Consider the following 16,109-nt stretch of genomic DNA (forward strand, 5'->3'; position numbering starts at 1 on the left):
AGCCTGTTTTCAGTGGTCAATAATCATTATTTGCTCTTCTCCTGCCCAAAGGACCTTCTAACTAAGAAGAAAAAGCCAGAGAGAAGTCAAAGAACCATATATTCATAGCCTATACTGCTGGCTACCCAGCCTCACTCAGAGCCAAAAAAGCTTTTGTACCAAGGGCAGCCTCAGGCTAGGGTTTGCTAAGTAGTCCAGATTAAGTTATAGTTTGAGTTGGGGGAAAAGGAGGCATGAAGGGAAGGGAGTTGGGTAGGCATGGAAAATAACAGGATGAGGCTTGGGATAGCCACACATAGCACCTAACAGGAAATATTTTCAGTTGGGGTAACATCTATCCCAAATTCACATCTTGGTTTGACCTGGGAAGCATCAACTACTCTTGGGTCTCCTAGGATAGGAGAATAAGTGCAATAATCTTGGAGGCCCACCCCCTACCCCATTCCTGAGTCCTGTCCTAGCTTGGGTTATACCCAAGGAAGCTGCTTCTTAAGTTATGTCCCTTAGGGAAAACCTTCCATTAGCCCTCAGAGAGAGTGCCATTACTTCTCTCCTTCCCAGAGATCATGGAGAAGGAGAGAAGACATTCTTCCCTGGTTATACCTGGTAGTAAAAAGTCTTATTTCACAAATCAGATTAACATTCCTTTCTTAAGAACCCACTGAGTGCCCAAAAAGTCACAGGATTTTTTGACCTGGAAGGGACCTAGGGATGATCAGATCCAAACATCTCATTTTATAAAGGAGGAAACTAAGACCCAGAGGGTTGTCATTGGTGACTTGCCCCAAGTCACACAGAGGGTAGGCAGTAGACCTGGGCTAGGATTCAGACCCACAGTTTCTAGGTCTCCTGACTTGAAATCAAATGCTCCCCAATAACCTTACGTTAAGTACCTTGGATCATAGAGAATTGCAATGGACCTTAGAGTTCAACTAGTACAACTCCCTCACTTTACAGATAAGGAAATTTAAATGGGAAATTAAATGGCCCAAGGTCACACAGTTAGTAAGTGGCAGGATTTGAATCCAGCTCTTCCAAACTACAAGGTTAGCACTCTACCCATGACACCATGGAGTGGAGTACAAGAGATTGAAAGGGACAGAAGACACAACTACGGCCCAGTAAGGGATGTAGAGATGGAATGTAGGGCAGCTAGGTGATGCAGTGCATAGAGTGCCAGGGCTGGGATCAGAAAGACCTGAGTTCCAATCTGGCCTTAGACACTTTACTAGTTGTATGACACTGGCCAAGTCTTTTAACCCCGTTTGCCTCCGTTTCCTCATTTATAAAATGAGCTGGAAAAGGCAATGGCAAACCACTCCAGTATCTCTGCTAAGAAAATCTCAAACAAGGTCATGAAGAGTCCAGTATGACTGAACAGCAACAGAGATGGAATGTAGGAGGTGTGATTATAAGGAAATGAGGCTAGTTTTCCTATGGGGCCTCTGCCCCTACAAAACATGATGCAGGGGAGGACATTAAGACATATGCATGGATGAAAAAGTCTTTAGAACTAGGGGAGGTGTAGCTAGATAACATTTTGTATATTTTTTAAAAACAGTGGATTGCAAGCTCATGGTTAGTCCACAGTTTGGCATGGCCACCAAAAAAAATGTATAAGCCTGGACTGCACTGAGATATGTTAGTTTCCATAATAAAGGAGGGGGATGGTTCCCATGCATTCTTCCCTGGTCAAATAATAGCTGGAAAAATTGTGTTCAGTCCTGGAGTCCACATTTTAGGATAGACGTAGACAAAAGCAGGAGTGTGTCCAGAAGTGGCTGAGCAAGATGGCGAAGGCACTGGAAAACACACCACACATGATTGAAGGATCTGGAAATAGAGGGTGAAAGGTGGAGGTGGAGGCATGGACCTTTAGGCAGAGAAGGAAATACATCTGAGAATCTGAAGGAATGTCATTCAGAAGAAAGATTAGGGTAATTCCGTTTGGCTCCAGAGGGCAGAACTGGGAACGATTGACAGGAAGAAAGAGTCTGACTCCATGTGAGAAAAAAAATCCCTGACAATTAGAGCCGTCTACAACTGGGATAGGGTCCCTTGGTACTTGATGAGTTGGCAAGCTCTAGAGGTCTTCAAGGAGAGAGGCTGAAAGTTTTCAGGCCAGGGATATTGCTGAGAGGATCCCTGCTCCAACAGGAATCAGAATAGGTGAATTCTGAGCTTCTTTCCAACTCAGATCCTGTGATTCTGTGAATGAACACTTTGCCCAAGGGTGGAGGGGCCCAGAGGAAAGGAGTGAGATAACTTAGTGGAATCCTTTGGGGAAGGCTACTGGCTGACTGGGCAACCATGAAAACAAAGACTCAAGTATAGAAAGAAAGCCACCAGGCCCTGCTGAATCTGAAGCAACCTGGCATGTGAGGTAGGAAACATTTCTCTTCCCATGAAGCAGTTTGAATTAATCCTTAGAGGCAGCTGGTGTCACAGTAGATAAGCATTAGACCAGGAGACAAGAAGACCCGAGTTCAAATGTGGCCTCACACACTTACTAGTTGTGTGACCCTGGGCAAGTTACTTGACCTCTGCCTCAGTTTCCTCAACTGTAAAATAGGGATGATAACAATAACATCTACGTCTCAGGGTTGTTGTGAAGATCAAATGAGATAATGTTTGTTAAAAAGCACTTACCATGGTGCCTGGCACTTTAGTGGGTACTATGTAAATGCTTATTTGTTATTCTTACTGCTCAGCTGTTCCAGTTACGTGTGACTCTGTGACCCCATCTGGGGTTTTCTTGACAAAGATACTGAAGTGGGTTTGCCATTTCCTTCTCCAGATGAGAAACTGAGGCAAACAGGGAGAAGTGACTTGCCTAGGCTCACATAGTAAGTGTCTGAGACTGAATCACTAAGATGACTTTTCCTGACCCTGAGTCCAGCACTCTATCCACTGTATCACCTAGCTACCCCTCATAAATGCTTATGCCCTTCCCCTAATTCTGCCTGGTTTGTGTAAATCTAACTTTACTTACCTAGAATCTCTGAGGCAAGACCAATCTAAATTTATGAATTCTCATGGATTTTTAAACAAAGATGATATTATATCATCCCCAAAAAGCTATGGTCTTTCTAGGTGGCACAATGGATATAGAGTGGTGAACCTGGAGTCAAGAAAACCTGAGTTCAAATCCTACCTCAGACACTACCTGTATCACCCTAAGCAATTCCCTTAACCTGTCTGAGCCACAGTTTCCTGAAGCTTAAAATTTAATGATAATACCTCCCAGGGTTGTTGCCATTCTCAAATGAGGTAACATCTGTACAATGCTTCGCAAACCTTAAAAAAGCTATTTTTATCATTATAGTCTTGCAAGGTTTGCAGAGCGCTTTAAGTGTCATCTCATTTGATCCTCACAAAAAATCCATGTGCTGATATTATCCCCATTTTGCCTATGAGGGACCTGAGACCCAGAAAGTTCAAATAGCTAGGGTTCGAGTGGAGGACCTCTGACTTCAAATACAGTGCTTTTCCCCTATCCAATACCACCCTTCTGTTTTCCTCCAGCAGCTGAGGAACCACTCCAGGGTTTTAGGGACTTGGGATAGAAGGGCCGGTTGCCCTCCAGTATGGAACTTTGCTTTCTTCTCTTAAGTTCTAGTAAACAAATAGCTTTGGGTAACAGACTGAGTTTCCATTGAGCCCATAAGCAATAGGCGATCACCTCAAGTCTCCGTGTGGGGAAGTGACTGATGAAAAAAATTTGAGAAAGCTAATAATAGCTCACCCTTATATATCCTGCTTAGTTACAGAACACTTAATATACAGTATTTCATTTGATCTCCACACATAAAAATAGCACGACAAATATTGGTATCCACATTTCATAGATGAGCAAACTGAGTCCCACAGAAGTTAGATGTTTGTCCTTTGGCAAGCAGATGGTGAGTCAGATGGATCCAGGACTGGAACCCAGGCCTTTGGACTCTCCCTCTAACACTCTCCTAATCACCTCATGCAACCTCTGTGATAAACCACAGGTTTGAAAAAAGGCTTATAAGCAAATTAATAGAGAAAATAATGTTTGTGGTTGCTGCTCAGTTGGGTCAGACTATGTGACCCCATTTGGGGTTTTCTTGGCAAAGATACTGGAGTGGTTTGCCATTTCCTTCTCCAACTCATTTTGTAGATGTGGGAACTGAGGCAAATGGGATGAGGTGACTTGCCCAGGATCACACATCTAAGAAGTGTCTGAGGCCAGATTTCAACTCAAGTCTCCCTGACCCCAGATCCAACTCTATATCCATCATATCACCTGATTAGTTAATATGGACTATAGTATTTGGGGGTTAATATAACAGCATCTCTGTTGAAGAGTGGCACAATGATTCCTGGAGTCAGGAAGATGTGAATTCAAATCTGTCCTCAGACACTTACTAGCTTGTGACCCTGGGCAAATTACTTCATTTCACTTGTCTGTTTCCTCATCTGTAAAATGACCTGGAGAAGGAAATAGGAAACCAGTTCAGTATCTTTGCAAAGAAAACCCCAAATGAGATCATGAAGAGTCAGAAACAACTGAAACAACTGAAGAGGGACAACAATCTCTGTTTTAAAAAAATCTACCAGAGTTCATAATTTCAAACTGGCCTCTGCTCTGGCATTCTGAGTTAGTGAGGTTAGACCACGCTAGACTACCAGGCAAAATTAACTACAACTCCTTCATGAGAAAGAAAGAAGATATTGTGCCACACATGCCAGCCTGCTTCAAGTTCAGTCGGGCCTAGTGGCTCCCTTTCTATACTTGAGACTGTTTTCATAGTTGCCCAGTCAGCCAGAGGGGGTGGGAGGAAGGGGAGAAAAAGTGATCATGTGTGGCTGAGGCCTCAAGTTTCCTATTTAGGGGGAGGGGAGCCAAGCTGGAGTGTTTGTCCCTTGCCCAGCGACCTGTGGCAGAGATATGGTGAAAACTACCTCCTCCCTCCCCTTACCCTGGGCAGCCACATTACTAACCAATCTGAGAACCCCACACTGATCTCAGGACCCCCTCAGGACCCCAGGACCCCTCCCAAGAACTCTCCACCCTCTAATCCCTTATTTTCACTTTCTAAACACATGGCTCTTTCCAGGCAAAATCTTTTCCAAAGATTTCTTTCTTCATGCTCTACCAACCCCTACCTTTGAACTTTTACTCATGGTTGTGCAACAAACTTAGGATAGCTTCCTGACTTTTCTCTTTCTTTCCCAGTTCTGCTGAGTACTCTAGAAGTCTTCCCTTCTTAAGTCCATCCATTTCCACTCTTTTCTTTATTTTATGTGTGTGTGTGTGTGTGTGTGTGTGTGTGTGTGTGTCCTAAACCCCACTATCAGGGTGGAAGTTCCCAGATAACAGTGGCTACTCTACTCCCACCCAATGGCTTATGCACCCCCCACAAGTGCAGAGTCAGCCCCTTCCTCTATTAGGCTAGGATTCAAGCTCCTGGCATTCTAGGTAGAGTGGAGAGGGGAAGATGTCTACGTCCCAGTCCGTGACACCTCCCCCTACAACCCACCTGTCCCCCTGCTCCCAGGTGGTGGTGAACGCTCTCCTGGGCGCCATCCCCTCTATCATGAATGTGTTGCTCGTCTGCCTGATCTTCTGGCTCATCTTCAGCATCATGGGGGTCAACCTGTTTGCGGGGAAGTATTACCGATGCATCAACACCACCACCTCAGAGATTTTTGACATCTCTGTTGTCAACAACAAGTCGGACTGCTTCAAACTGATGGATACCGGGGAGGTCCGATGGGTCAACGTCAAGGTCAACTTTGACAACGTGGGCCTTGGCTACCTTTCACTCTTGCAGGTGGTAAGTGAAGCCTGCATGGTGGCAGCTCTAGGCCTCACTAGACTCCACTCATCTCAAATGGGCTTGGCCCCAGTTCTTTCTCATGATTTCTTGAAAACTACCTACTCTTTGGAAAGTCTTGAGCACTGAGACTTAGTGAACTGAGTTTCAGACTTAAAATCAGGAAAATCTGGGTTCAAAATCTACCTCTGATTTTTCTTTGCTCTAAAACTTAGTATAGTGCCTTAACAAGTTCTGGTTGAGTGAGTAACGGAGACCCTAGATAAGTCACTTAAGCCCCTGCTTACCCTCAATTTCCCCATCTGTAAAATGTGGATAATAATGATACCTATCTAAGAGGGGTGATATGAAAATCAAACTAGATAACACATGTAAAGTGTTTTACCGACTTCAAAGATCTGTAAAGAAATAAATAAAATGTAGCTATTACTAGTTTTATTATCATTTATTATTATTATTTCACCTCTCTAGCTCAGCTGCATGTGAAATGGATGAGTAGCACCTACCTCTCAAAATTGTTGGGAGGTTCGAGTGAAATAATATTTTCAGAATACTTCATATATTTTAAGGAGCAATGGGAGTGTCAGATTTTGTTACAATACCTTGCTAGCGACCAGTTCAATCCTTCCAGACTCTGCTTTAGAATTATCTGATGGAGATGGCAAGAGAGGCAGGCAAGCAGTCACCTTCCTCAAGCAGTCATTTTTTTCTCTTCTCCTTCTTGGTCTTGTCACTGTTTCTGCAGCTATACTTGCTCCCTGACCTTCCTGTCAGCTGGGGTGGGGCTCTCATAACAACCCCCACCATACTAATGATGACAATAACAATAATTTGCACCTGTATAATATTAACTCCAATGTATCTAGTGCTTAAGGTGATTAGTTTATAGAACATTTTCTCATTTAATCCTCCCAACGACTCCAGGAGGTAGGCAATGAATTCAGATTTCCACAGCTCTTTGATGTCTGCAAAGCATTTGCCTCACAACAACCTGTGGGGTAGGCAGTGCAAATATTATTTTTAAATTTTATTTTATTAAATTATATTATTTACTTCTTTTATTTCATTTTTAATTTATTTCATTTTCAGGTGAGGAAATAGGGGTTGAGAGGTTACTTGACTTGTCAAAGGCCACCCAGCTAGTTAATAATAGAACTGGGATCCTAAAGGTCCAGAGTCCTGACTCCTGCCTTGTCCAGCATTCTTTCCACTATGAGGAGAACTTCACCCCCCATCCCTCACCCAACACACACACACACACACACACACACACACACACACACACACACACACGCATACACACACATTATGGAAGGTCCTGGATGTTGGTGCTTTAAGCAGATGGGGGTCTGTAATATTGACTGTTATGCCTTGAGTTCACAAACTGGGGAGTCTCCCAGCCTAGCCCTACTTTCAAAACTTGGTGACTTCCTGCATGCTGGGAAAGCTCCTGACCCTCAATCTCCTCACTTTTCCATTCTCTGATAGATTTGGAGCTAGGATGGCACTTAGAGGTTATTGAGGAGTCTAAACCCCTCACTTTGAAGAAAAGGAAACTGAGGTCCAGAGGGTCAAGTGACTTGTTCTGAAGTCACAAAGCTACCAAGTGTCTGAGTCAGGATTTGAACCCAGATCTTCTCATTCTAAGTCCAGCATTCTGTTGCACCACACACCCTCACCCTGGGGCTCAGAGCCCCATTCTGGCCCACTTGATGTGCTTTATGGTGGGTGGGATGGACTCTTCTTCTCCCATTAAAATGCTTCTGACTTTCTCCTTCAACTTTCTCCAGGCTACTTTCAAGGGCTGGATGGATATCATGTATGCAGCTGTAGATTCTCGAGAGGTCAGTGAAACTGGAACACACAGACATACCTCCCAAATCCTTGGCTTGACAGGTTGGATGGAGGAAAAAGAATATAAGAGGCTCCCCTTGATCTCCCAGCCCTCCATGGAACCCTGACCTGTAATGTGATGTCCTTTTCCTATGCTGTTCGATGGAACAGCATTGCCAGAGACATAGCCTTGTCTCCTCCAGACCCCCTGTCTCCCCCACTCTCCTCCTCAGCAGGAGAGACCTCTTTCTTCCACAGTGGGATTCCATTCCATGATGGGGGGGGGGAGGGGAGCTAGTAACTCTGTCTCTCTCCCTGGGTGGCTAGTGCTCATTCATTCCCATTCTGACTCAAAAGGTTGAAGAACAGCCCCAGTACGAGATAAATATTTATATGTACATCTACTTCGTCCTCTTCATCATCTTTGGTGCATTCTTCACCCTCAATCTCTTCATTGGCGTCATCATCGACAACTTCAACCAGCAAAAAAAGAAGATGAGTATCCTACTCAGGCCATCTGCCTCCTTTCCTTCTATTCTTTTCCCTCTCCCTCTTCCCCATTGCCCTCTTCCCTTCCTGATTTCCCTTTATCTCTGTTCCTTCTGCCTTCCCTTCCAGTTCTTCTCCCTTCCCCATGACCCCATCTCCTCCACTTGTCAATTCCCATAATCTTCTATTACTTGTGCAAGTCATTCCTTCCATGCCCCCCTTGATCCCCTGACCCCTTAGAATCATAGAAAGACACAATGACAGAGTACTTAACCCTCCTGCTGGCTTGATTTGCAGTTGCCTTATTGGTCCAGGGGTCTCCACAAACACCCATAGCTTTAGTGATTCTCAGAGTCATTATGCAGATGGAACTAATTGCTTGGTGTTGTGAGGATACTAGGGGTTGAGGGGATGGGCAGGGGCTTCCCCATCTAAAGGGGATCATTCCCACTATACTTTGGAGGAAAGGACATCTTCATGACAGAGGAACAGAAGAAATACTATAATGCCATGAAAAAACTGGGCTCCAAGAAGCCGCAGAAGCCAATTCCTCGACCTCAGGTATAATCTCTATGGGATGGTAGGGGGTGGGGTGGGAGTGGGGAAAATCAAGTGTCTCCTCCCCATGATGGCCCAGAATGCTCCCTCAACTTGCTCTTCCACCTCCAATAATTATCTTTTGGTTTGCCCCTCCCAGTGAATCCATGTTTAAAGAATTTTATAAATAATTTTTGTTTATATTTCAGTATACTGACTTTCTCTGCCTCCCCCCATCTCACACTCTTCCCTTACCCATTGGGCAAGGGTCCCCTTGAAGGGTGAGGATATGGGAATGTTAGTCCTATGTGCCAAGTGGGCAATGCCTTGACAGGGCATGAATCAAGTAAAAGGAGATGTCCCAGACTGAGAGAGTTGTCAGCCAATGGGTTCCCTGAAATGAGAAATACTCTTCCAGAAAAGGCCCTTGCCCTGAAGGATCCCACAAAGAATTCCCTGATGGGGTGGATTCCAGAGGGGCTTTCAGCCAGAAAGAGTAGTCAGACCTGGCATTGAGTCAGTCCTCACTCATTCTATTCATCCCCCATTCTTCACAGTGTCTGAAGGCTCCTCCCAGGTGACCTAATGCACCTTCTTTCTCTTTTCTGTGTGTTGTGTCCTGTGTGTTGTCTTTGCCTGTGTGTTGCATGGCTGTCCATGTCCTTAATGAACCCTCCCATGCCCCATCTCCCATTTTGTGCTAAAGAACAAGATTCAGGGCAAGGTGTATGACTTTGTGACCAAGCAGGCGTTTGACATCACCATCATGTTCTTGATCTGTCTCAACATGGTCACCATGATGGTAGAGACAGATGACCAGAGCCAGCTCAAGATTGACATCCTTTACAACATCAACATGATTTTCATCATCATTTTCACGGGCGAGTGCGTACTCAAGATGGTAGCATTGCGTCAGTACTATTTCACTGTTGGCTGGAACATCTTTGACTTCGTGGTAGTGATCCTCTCCATTGTGGGTGAGTCCCAGCTTGATAGTCACTAGGTACCCCTTGTTGTATGTATAACTTGAGTCTTCCCTTCCACACACAGACACATGAGCATATAAATCTGCCCTCACCAATAAAGAGATACCTCTCAAGAAACTCAAGCAAGCTGATGAATCCCCATAGGCATATATCACCTAACTGTACTTAAAGGGCAGCAAGGGGATACAGTGGATAGAGAGCTGGAGTCAGGAAGACCTGAGTTCAAATCCAGCCCCAGAGACTTACTAGCTATGTGACCCTAGGTAAGTCACTTCACCCTGTTTGCCTCAGTTTCCTCATCTGCAAAATAAGCTGGAGAAGAAAATGGTAAACCACTTTAGTATCTTTGCCAAGAAAACCCTAAAAAGGGGTTATGAAGAGTCAGACATGATTGAAAAAAGACTCAACAACAACAAAGTCCCTGCCATCTGGGATCCTATTATCTTGGATTCTATGATTTGGTCCACGTCCTTCCATCAGCGCTCTACACACATATACATGCATACTCAACTATACACATATTCCAGCAGAAACACAGATAGGCATGTGTGACCACACTACCACATATAAGAATGTCCTGCTACATATAAGGAGACATACCCATATATCTGAAAACCTAGATGTTCATACACATATATACACCCATAAATTAGCACACATGTTCCTGTAGACCCAGAAATGCATACACATACACTCTCACACACACAAACCCTAAAACTTAATTAAGACTTATAAGGAGCTGAATCTCTCCCAAACCATGGTTCAGCCTCAAAAGGATGAAGGCATAGTGAGTCATTTCTCCCACTCTCCTTGACTTCTAGGAAAGGGTTGGCTACTCAGATCACCTGGCAAAGCCTGGCAACAGAAAATTAGGGAACATCCTCAAGGATAGAACCAGGAGCATTGGTAGAAGTGACAAATTGGCAAATTTAAGCTTGATGTCAGGAAAAACTTCCTAGCAATTAGCTACCTAAGTGGAATGTGTTGTCTCGAGAGAGAGGGTTCCTCAGCATTTGAGTTTTTCCAACAGAAGCTGAATGATCACCTGTCATGCATATTATAATAAGAATTCTTATTCAGTGTAGATTGGACTAGGATCTAGAATCTAGGATCCCTTCCAAGTGTCAGACTCTAGGATTTTGTAACTCCATGGTCATTCCTAGAAAGACAGGCCATGAAGCTAAAAATCCAGGGCTTCAGAACCCCCTCCCTAGAAAAGAAAAAAACCTGTATGTTCAATTGTCCCTAGGAGTAAGTAAGGTAGCTAAACTCTTCTTCTTTCTTGGCGTCCTCTTAGGATATGTCTGCTTTGTAGACATCCTCACCTTCCCATAGAGAGACAATTCCTAATCTCTCTCTCTCTCTCTCTCTCTCTCTCTCTCTCTCTCTCTCTCTCTCTCTCTCTCTCTCTCTCTCTCTCCCCTCTTGCTTCTCTCTTCTCTTGCTTCTCTCTTTCTCTCTTCTTTCATTTCTCTCTTCTCTTCCTTCTCTCTCTTCTTTTTCTCTTCTCTCCTCAATCTCTGTGTCTCTGTTTCTCTCTGTCTGCCTCTCTCTCTCTTCTCTCTTTTCTTTCTTCTCTTTCTTTCCTCTCTTCTCTTTTCTCTTTCTTCTCTCTCTTCTCTCTCTCTCTCTGTCTCTCTGTCTGTCTCTCTCTCTCTCTTTCTCTCTGTCTCTCTCTCTCTCTGTCTGTCTGTTTCTCTCTCTCTCTCTCTCTCTCTCTCTCTCTCTCTCTCTCTCTCTCTCTCAGGTCTTGCCCTTTCTGACTTGATCCAGAAATACTTTGTTTCACCCACACTGTTCCGTGTGATTCGTCTGGCTCGGATAGGGCGTGTCCTGAGGTTGATCCGAGGTGCCAAGGGTATCCGGACCTTGCTCTTTGCCCTCATGATGTCTCTGCCAGCCCTCTTCAACATTGGCCTGCTTCTCTTCCTCGTCATGTTCATCTATTCCATCTTTGGCATGTCCAACTTCGCCTATGTGAAGAAAGAGTCTGGCATTGATGACATTTTCAACTTTGAGACCTTTGGCAACAGCATCATTTGCCTTTTTCAGATCACCACCTCAGCTGGCTGGGATGGGCTTCTGAACCCCATCCTTAACAGTGGGCCCCCCGACTGTGATCCCGAGCTGGAGAACCCGGGCAGCAGCGTCAAGGGAGATTGTGGCAACCCTTCCATAGGCATCTGCTTCTTCTGCAGCTACATCATCATCTCCTTCCTCATTGTTGTCAACATGTACATTGCCATCATTCTGGAGAATTTCAACGTGGCCACTGAGGAGAGCAGTGAGCCTTTGGGGGAAGACGACTTTGAAATGTTCTATGAGACATGGGAGAAGTTTGACCCAGACGCCACACAGTTCATTGCCTACAGTCGCCTCTCTGACTTTGTGGATACCCTACAGGAGCCACTAAGGATTGCCAAACCCAACAAGATCAAACTCATCACTCTGGATCTTCCAATGGTCCCTGGAGACAAGATTCACTGCTTAGACATACTCTTTGCTCTAACTAAAGAGGTTCTAGGGGACTCTGGTGAGATGGATGCCCTCAAGCAGACCATGGAGGAGAAGTTCATGGCAGCCAACCCATCCAAAGTCTCTTACGAGCCCATCACTACTACCCTGAAAAGGAAACATGAAGAGGTGTGTGCTGTGAAGATCCAGAGAGCCTACCGCCGGCATCTACTTAGGCGTTCAGTGAAGCAGGCCTCTTACCTCTACCGGCATAGCGGAGACAGCAGTAGGTTTGAAGCCCCAGAAAAGGAGGGGCTCATTGCAGATGCCATGAACAAGATGTATGGGAACAACAGCTCCCAGAAAGAAGAGAATAAAGCAACAGGGGAGGCTGGCCCTGCCCTGGGTCTCAAGCCCATTGATGTCCCATTCTCAAGCCAGTCATCCCCAGAGTCACAGGGGCAAAGAGTACGCCCAGGGGTCAAGGAGTCACTTGTCTAATAAGATGGGGGTAGATATTTTCTTCAGTGGGCTCTGCCCCAGGTGGGCTCCCATGTTGAACCCTGTACTCCAGCCTATAGGTTTTAGTCGTGTGATGGAGGCATGCTTTGAGATGGGGTGATGCCAAAATCTATCTTGGTGGGAAAGATTTGGCCATTCGGGGGCTCACCCTAGAATCCAGAGACCTTTCTCCCAATCTTGCACAGTCCATATGAAATGTGAATTGTCTACTGCTGGCTGAAAGAGACACAAAAACCTCAAGAGTTGGGGTGAGGAGCTTGAGTGTCCATCTGTCCATCTGTCTCTCCTCAGTTTCTCCTGTTAGTCAACAAGGCTACTCTCTCTCTCCCTCCTGGGGCTGCCATCTATCTCCTCTCTGCACAGGGTCTTTAAGAGCTTTCTTCAGGCACTCACTCCATGGCCAGTCATATAGAACCTAAAGCCCCATCAAGCTATACTCAGCCCTCACAACCAATCAGCTGCACTCACATATCAGTGTCTTAAGGGCTGCCTAGCCCCCTTTCCCCAGAGGAATTCAGCCACCCACCCCCTCTCAGAAGAGAATGATGTCTTAAAAGCCGAGTTCATGGGGAGCACCATCTTTGGGGCTCATGCCAGCTCCAAGCATCTTCTAAATCTGACCAGTACCCCCACTAGCTACATAACTCCCTAGAAAAGATGATTCATCAGACATGTTATTGGTACTGACACAGCCTCACAAACGAACCTGGCATTTGGACCACCAAGTAACCAGTTAGGAGTATGTAGATTACAGGGACTCCCATTTGGTGATCCTGCTGAGACTTGTTTTCCTGGTCCATATCCAAACCAGCCATATTCCTTTGGGAGCAGATATAAATAAGAATATGAATTTGAAATTTTATTTTTCTATGAAATATGGTTGACCAGGTATCAAGATCAACAATTGTGTTATGTGCCACCTGGACAGATAACATAAATATGGCTAAAGTATAAAGTTCTTTGCAGGGGTTGTCCAGACTATATTGGGGGAGGAAGGGGTACGAGTTTTCTGTTATTGGGGGAAGGGAGTTTGGGGATGGGGTATTAAGAAAGCAGGCTAAAGCCCACCCCACTCTGGAGAACTACATTCTCTCCTTCAAGTCAAAGAGATTCCCTCTCCCTTACCCACCAGTCCCTCCACCCACCACCCCACCTCTTTCATTCTACCACCATTTGCTTAAGGACAAGAGATCCTAGGAATAGAAATGATTAATCCCATTTCTATAAATGAGGACAGTAAGGACCTACTAAGTAGTACCTTCAAAGCCCCCAAAGGGATTCCGGTGTTCTGGTTCCAAGTGCTGAGAGCCATACCCTTGACAATCTATAAGGCTTGAGACAAAAGCACCTCAAATGTAGCCCCAGCTAATCTGGAGACAACCGCACCTTTCTAGTGCTCTGCTCTGGTTACCCCCCCAAGAGATTAGGGAGAAAGTTCCAAGGCCAGAGAGGGAACCTGAGAGGTTGCTCAGAGAATGATTTGTTTTAGACACCCTTCTCTCCATGTGTATATGTGTTTATATATGTACGCATGTATGTGTGGGCACATACATGGTGTGTTTGTCTGGTGGCTGGGCCTCATGTTTTTCAGTTTGAGAACTAGATTGTCCCAAGTTCCTCTTCTTCTTCTTCTCATTTCTTGTGAACAATTTGACTAAAGATCAGGAAACCGTAAAACCTTCAAAACAAGAGCACCATGTGTATGTGTGTGTGTGTGTGTGTGTGTGTGTGTGTCCGTGTGTGTGAGTGTGAGTGTGTGTGAGTGTGTATGTGTGTGTGTGTGTGTGAGTGCGTGTGTTGATAAGCATAAACACTCACTGCTCACCTCCCTGGCATTGGGTCTCTCTCCCTCTCTCCATCTCTGGATCTCTTGTCATCTTGAGGCATCTCTTTGCCACTCCATAGTAGGTCTCTATGACTGTATGTCTCCCTTATCTCTCCTGTTCTCTATTTTTGTGTTTCTCTTCAACCCTTTGCAAATTTTTCCGTCTCTTTCCCTTCTACTTTTCTGTGTCTCTGTCTGGTTCTCCCTTTGCCTCTCTTTCCATCTGTCTCTGTCTCATCTATTTTTTCACTGTGTTCAATCTGATAGTAGGGTTTCTCTTTATCCACAATCTGGCCAACCCTACTCTCCTTCCCTGGGCCCCAGAACTTGGAAATTTCACTTGAAGTGACAGAAAATTCTCAGACTGGAAGCCTTCTTTCTGTGTGGCTAAGATCAGTTCTCTGTGCACACATCTTGAAAGAAATTGAAATTCTAACCTTTTTCCATAATTCTGGGCCTAGCTCTCTCTTCTCAATCCCTCTAAGGTTCAGACTCTCCTTTCCCTGCCCTGCCCCACCCCACCCCTGCCACACATACATGGGGCAAAGCCAGATTGCTGACCAGTAGGAACGGGAGTGTTCCTACGACAGGAACTGCCTTGAATAGACCCTATAACCTGGGTGGGCATGATACAGCTGCTCTGAGCCAAGTAAGGAGAAACCTGTTTCCTTTGTATATTTCTTACAATAAACATCAACCCAAACTGGTCCTGTTGTCTGAGTTGGACAAGGGAAAAGAGAGAATGTGGAAATGAGGGGAGTGTATATGAGAGGGGAAGGATGAAGGGGTAATAGGGAGTAGATGAGAATAAGATTGTTAATTTCAAGCTTTGGACATTAGACTTTGGACATCATCCAGTTTAACTCTCATATTCTGCAAATGCAGCTAACACCCAGGGATGGGAAGTGATTTTCCTGGGCTCACACAAATAAGTAGCAAAGCAGATGATTTGGACATAGGTGTTTTGATTCCAAACCCAATGTTCTTTTCTTTATGACACATAAATGGGAAGAAAGTAAAGATAAAAGAGAGCAGCTAGGTGGCACAGTAGATAGAGCGCCGGGTCTGGAGTCAGAAAGACTCATCTTTGTGATTTCAAATCCAGCCTCAGACACTTATCAGCTGTGTGACCCTGGGCAACTCACTTTACCCTGTTTGCCTCTGTTTCCTCATCTGTAAAATGAGCTGGAGAAGGAAATGGCAAACCGCTCCAACGTCTCTGCCAAGAAAACCGTTACAAAGAGTCAGACATGACTGAAAAACAAAAAAACAAAGATAAAGGAGGACAGAAGGAAAAGGGAAAGACTTCAGGCTCTCCTCAGGCCATGTGTCCAGTCCAGAAGAAACATAGTCCAGGGTCCAACCTCTGCTCCTTTGCCAACCCTTTTAAGAAAGGTAGTATAGTGTTATAGAGTTAGACCTGGAATCAAGACTCACTCAATCAATCAACAAACATTTATTCAAAGCCTGAGAAACACTGGAAAGAAAAATGTGCGAAAATCCTGCATCTGATACATGCTCACTGTGTGACCTTGGACATAACCTTTACAACCTTCAGCTTCCTCAGCTGTAAAATGAGGATAAATCTGCATATAGGATCTACGTTATAGGGTTCTTTGTGAAACTGTTTGAATCCTAAGATAATAGATTTAACAC

General features: G+C 44.9%; 1 protein-coding gene across 1 annotated transcript in view; it reads left to right on the top strand.

Moving 5' to 3' along the window:
* Nucleotides 1-15,188, top strand: part of SCN4A (sodium voltage-gated channel alpha subunit 4) — a 62,376-nt gene extending 47,188 nt beyond the window's left edge. The window contains 6 exon segments of the mRNA XM_072645829.1: nucleotides 5,529-5,807; nucleotides 7,598-7,651; nucleotides 7,998-8,135; nucleotides 8,586-8,690; nucleotides 9,373-9,643; nucleotides 11,400-15,188. Coding sequence (XP_072501930.1) covers nucleotides 5,529-5,807; nucleotides 7,598-7,651; nucleotides 7,998-8,135; nucleotides 8,586-8,690; nucleotides 9,373-9,643; nucleotides 11,400-12,607 — 2,055 coding nt within the window. The 3' untranslated portion in view covers nucleotides 12,608-15,188.
* Nucleotides 15,189-16,109: the final 921 nt, after the last annotated feature.

The sequence above is a fragment of the Notamacropus eugenii genome, chromosome 2, assembly GCF_028372415.1.
Source record: "Notamacropus eugenii isolate mMacEug1 chromosome 2, mMacEug1.pri_v2, whole genome shotgun sequence".
Lineage (NCBI taxonomy): Eukaryota > Metazoa > Chordata > Mammalia > Diprotodontia > Macropodidae > Notamacropus > Notamacropus eugenii.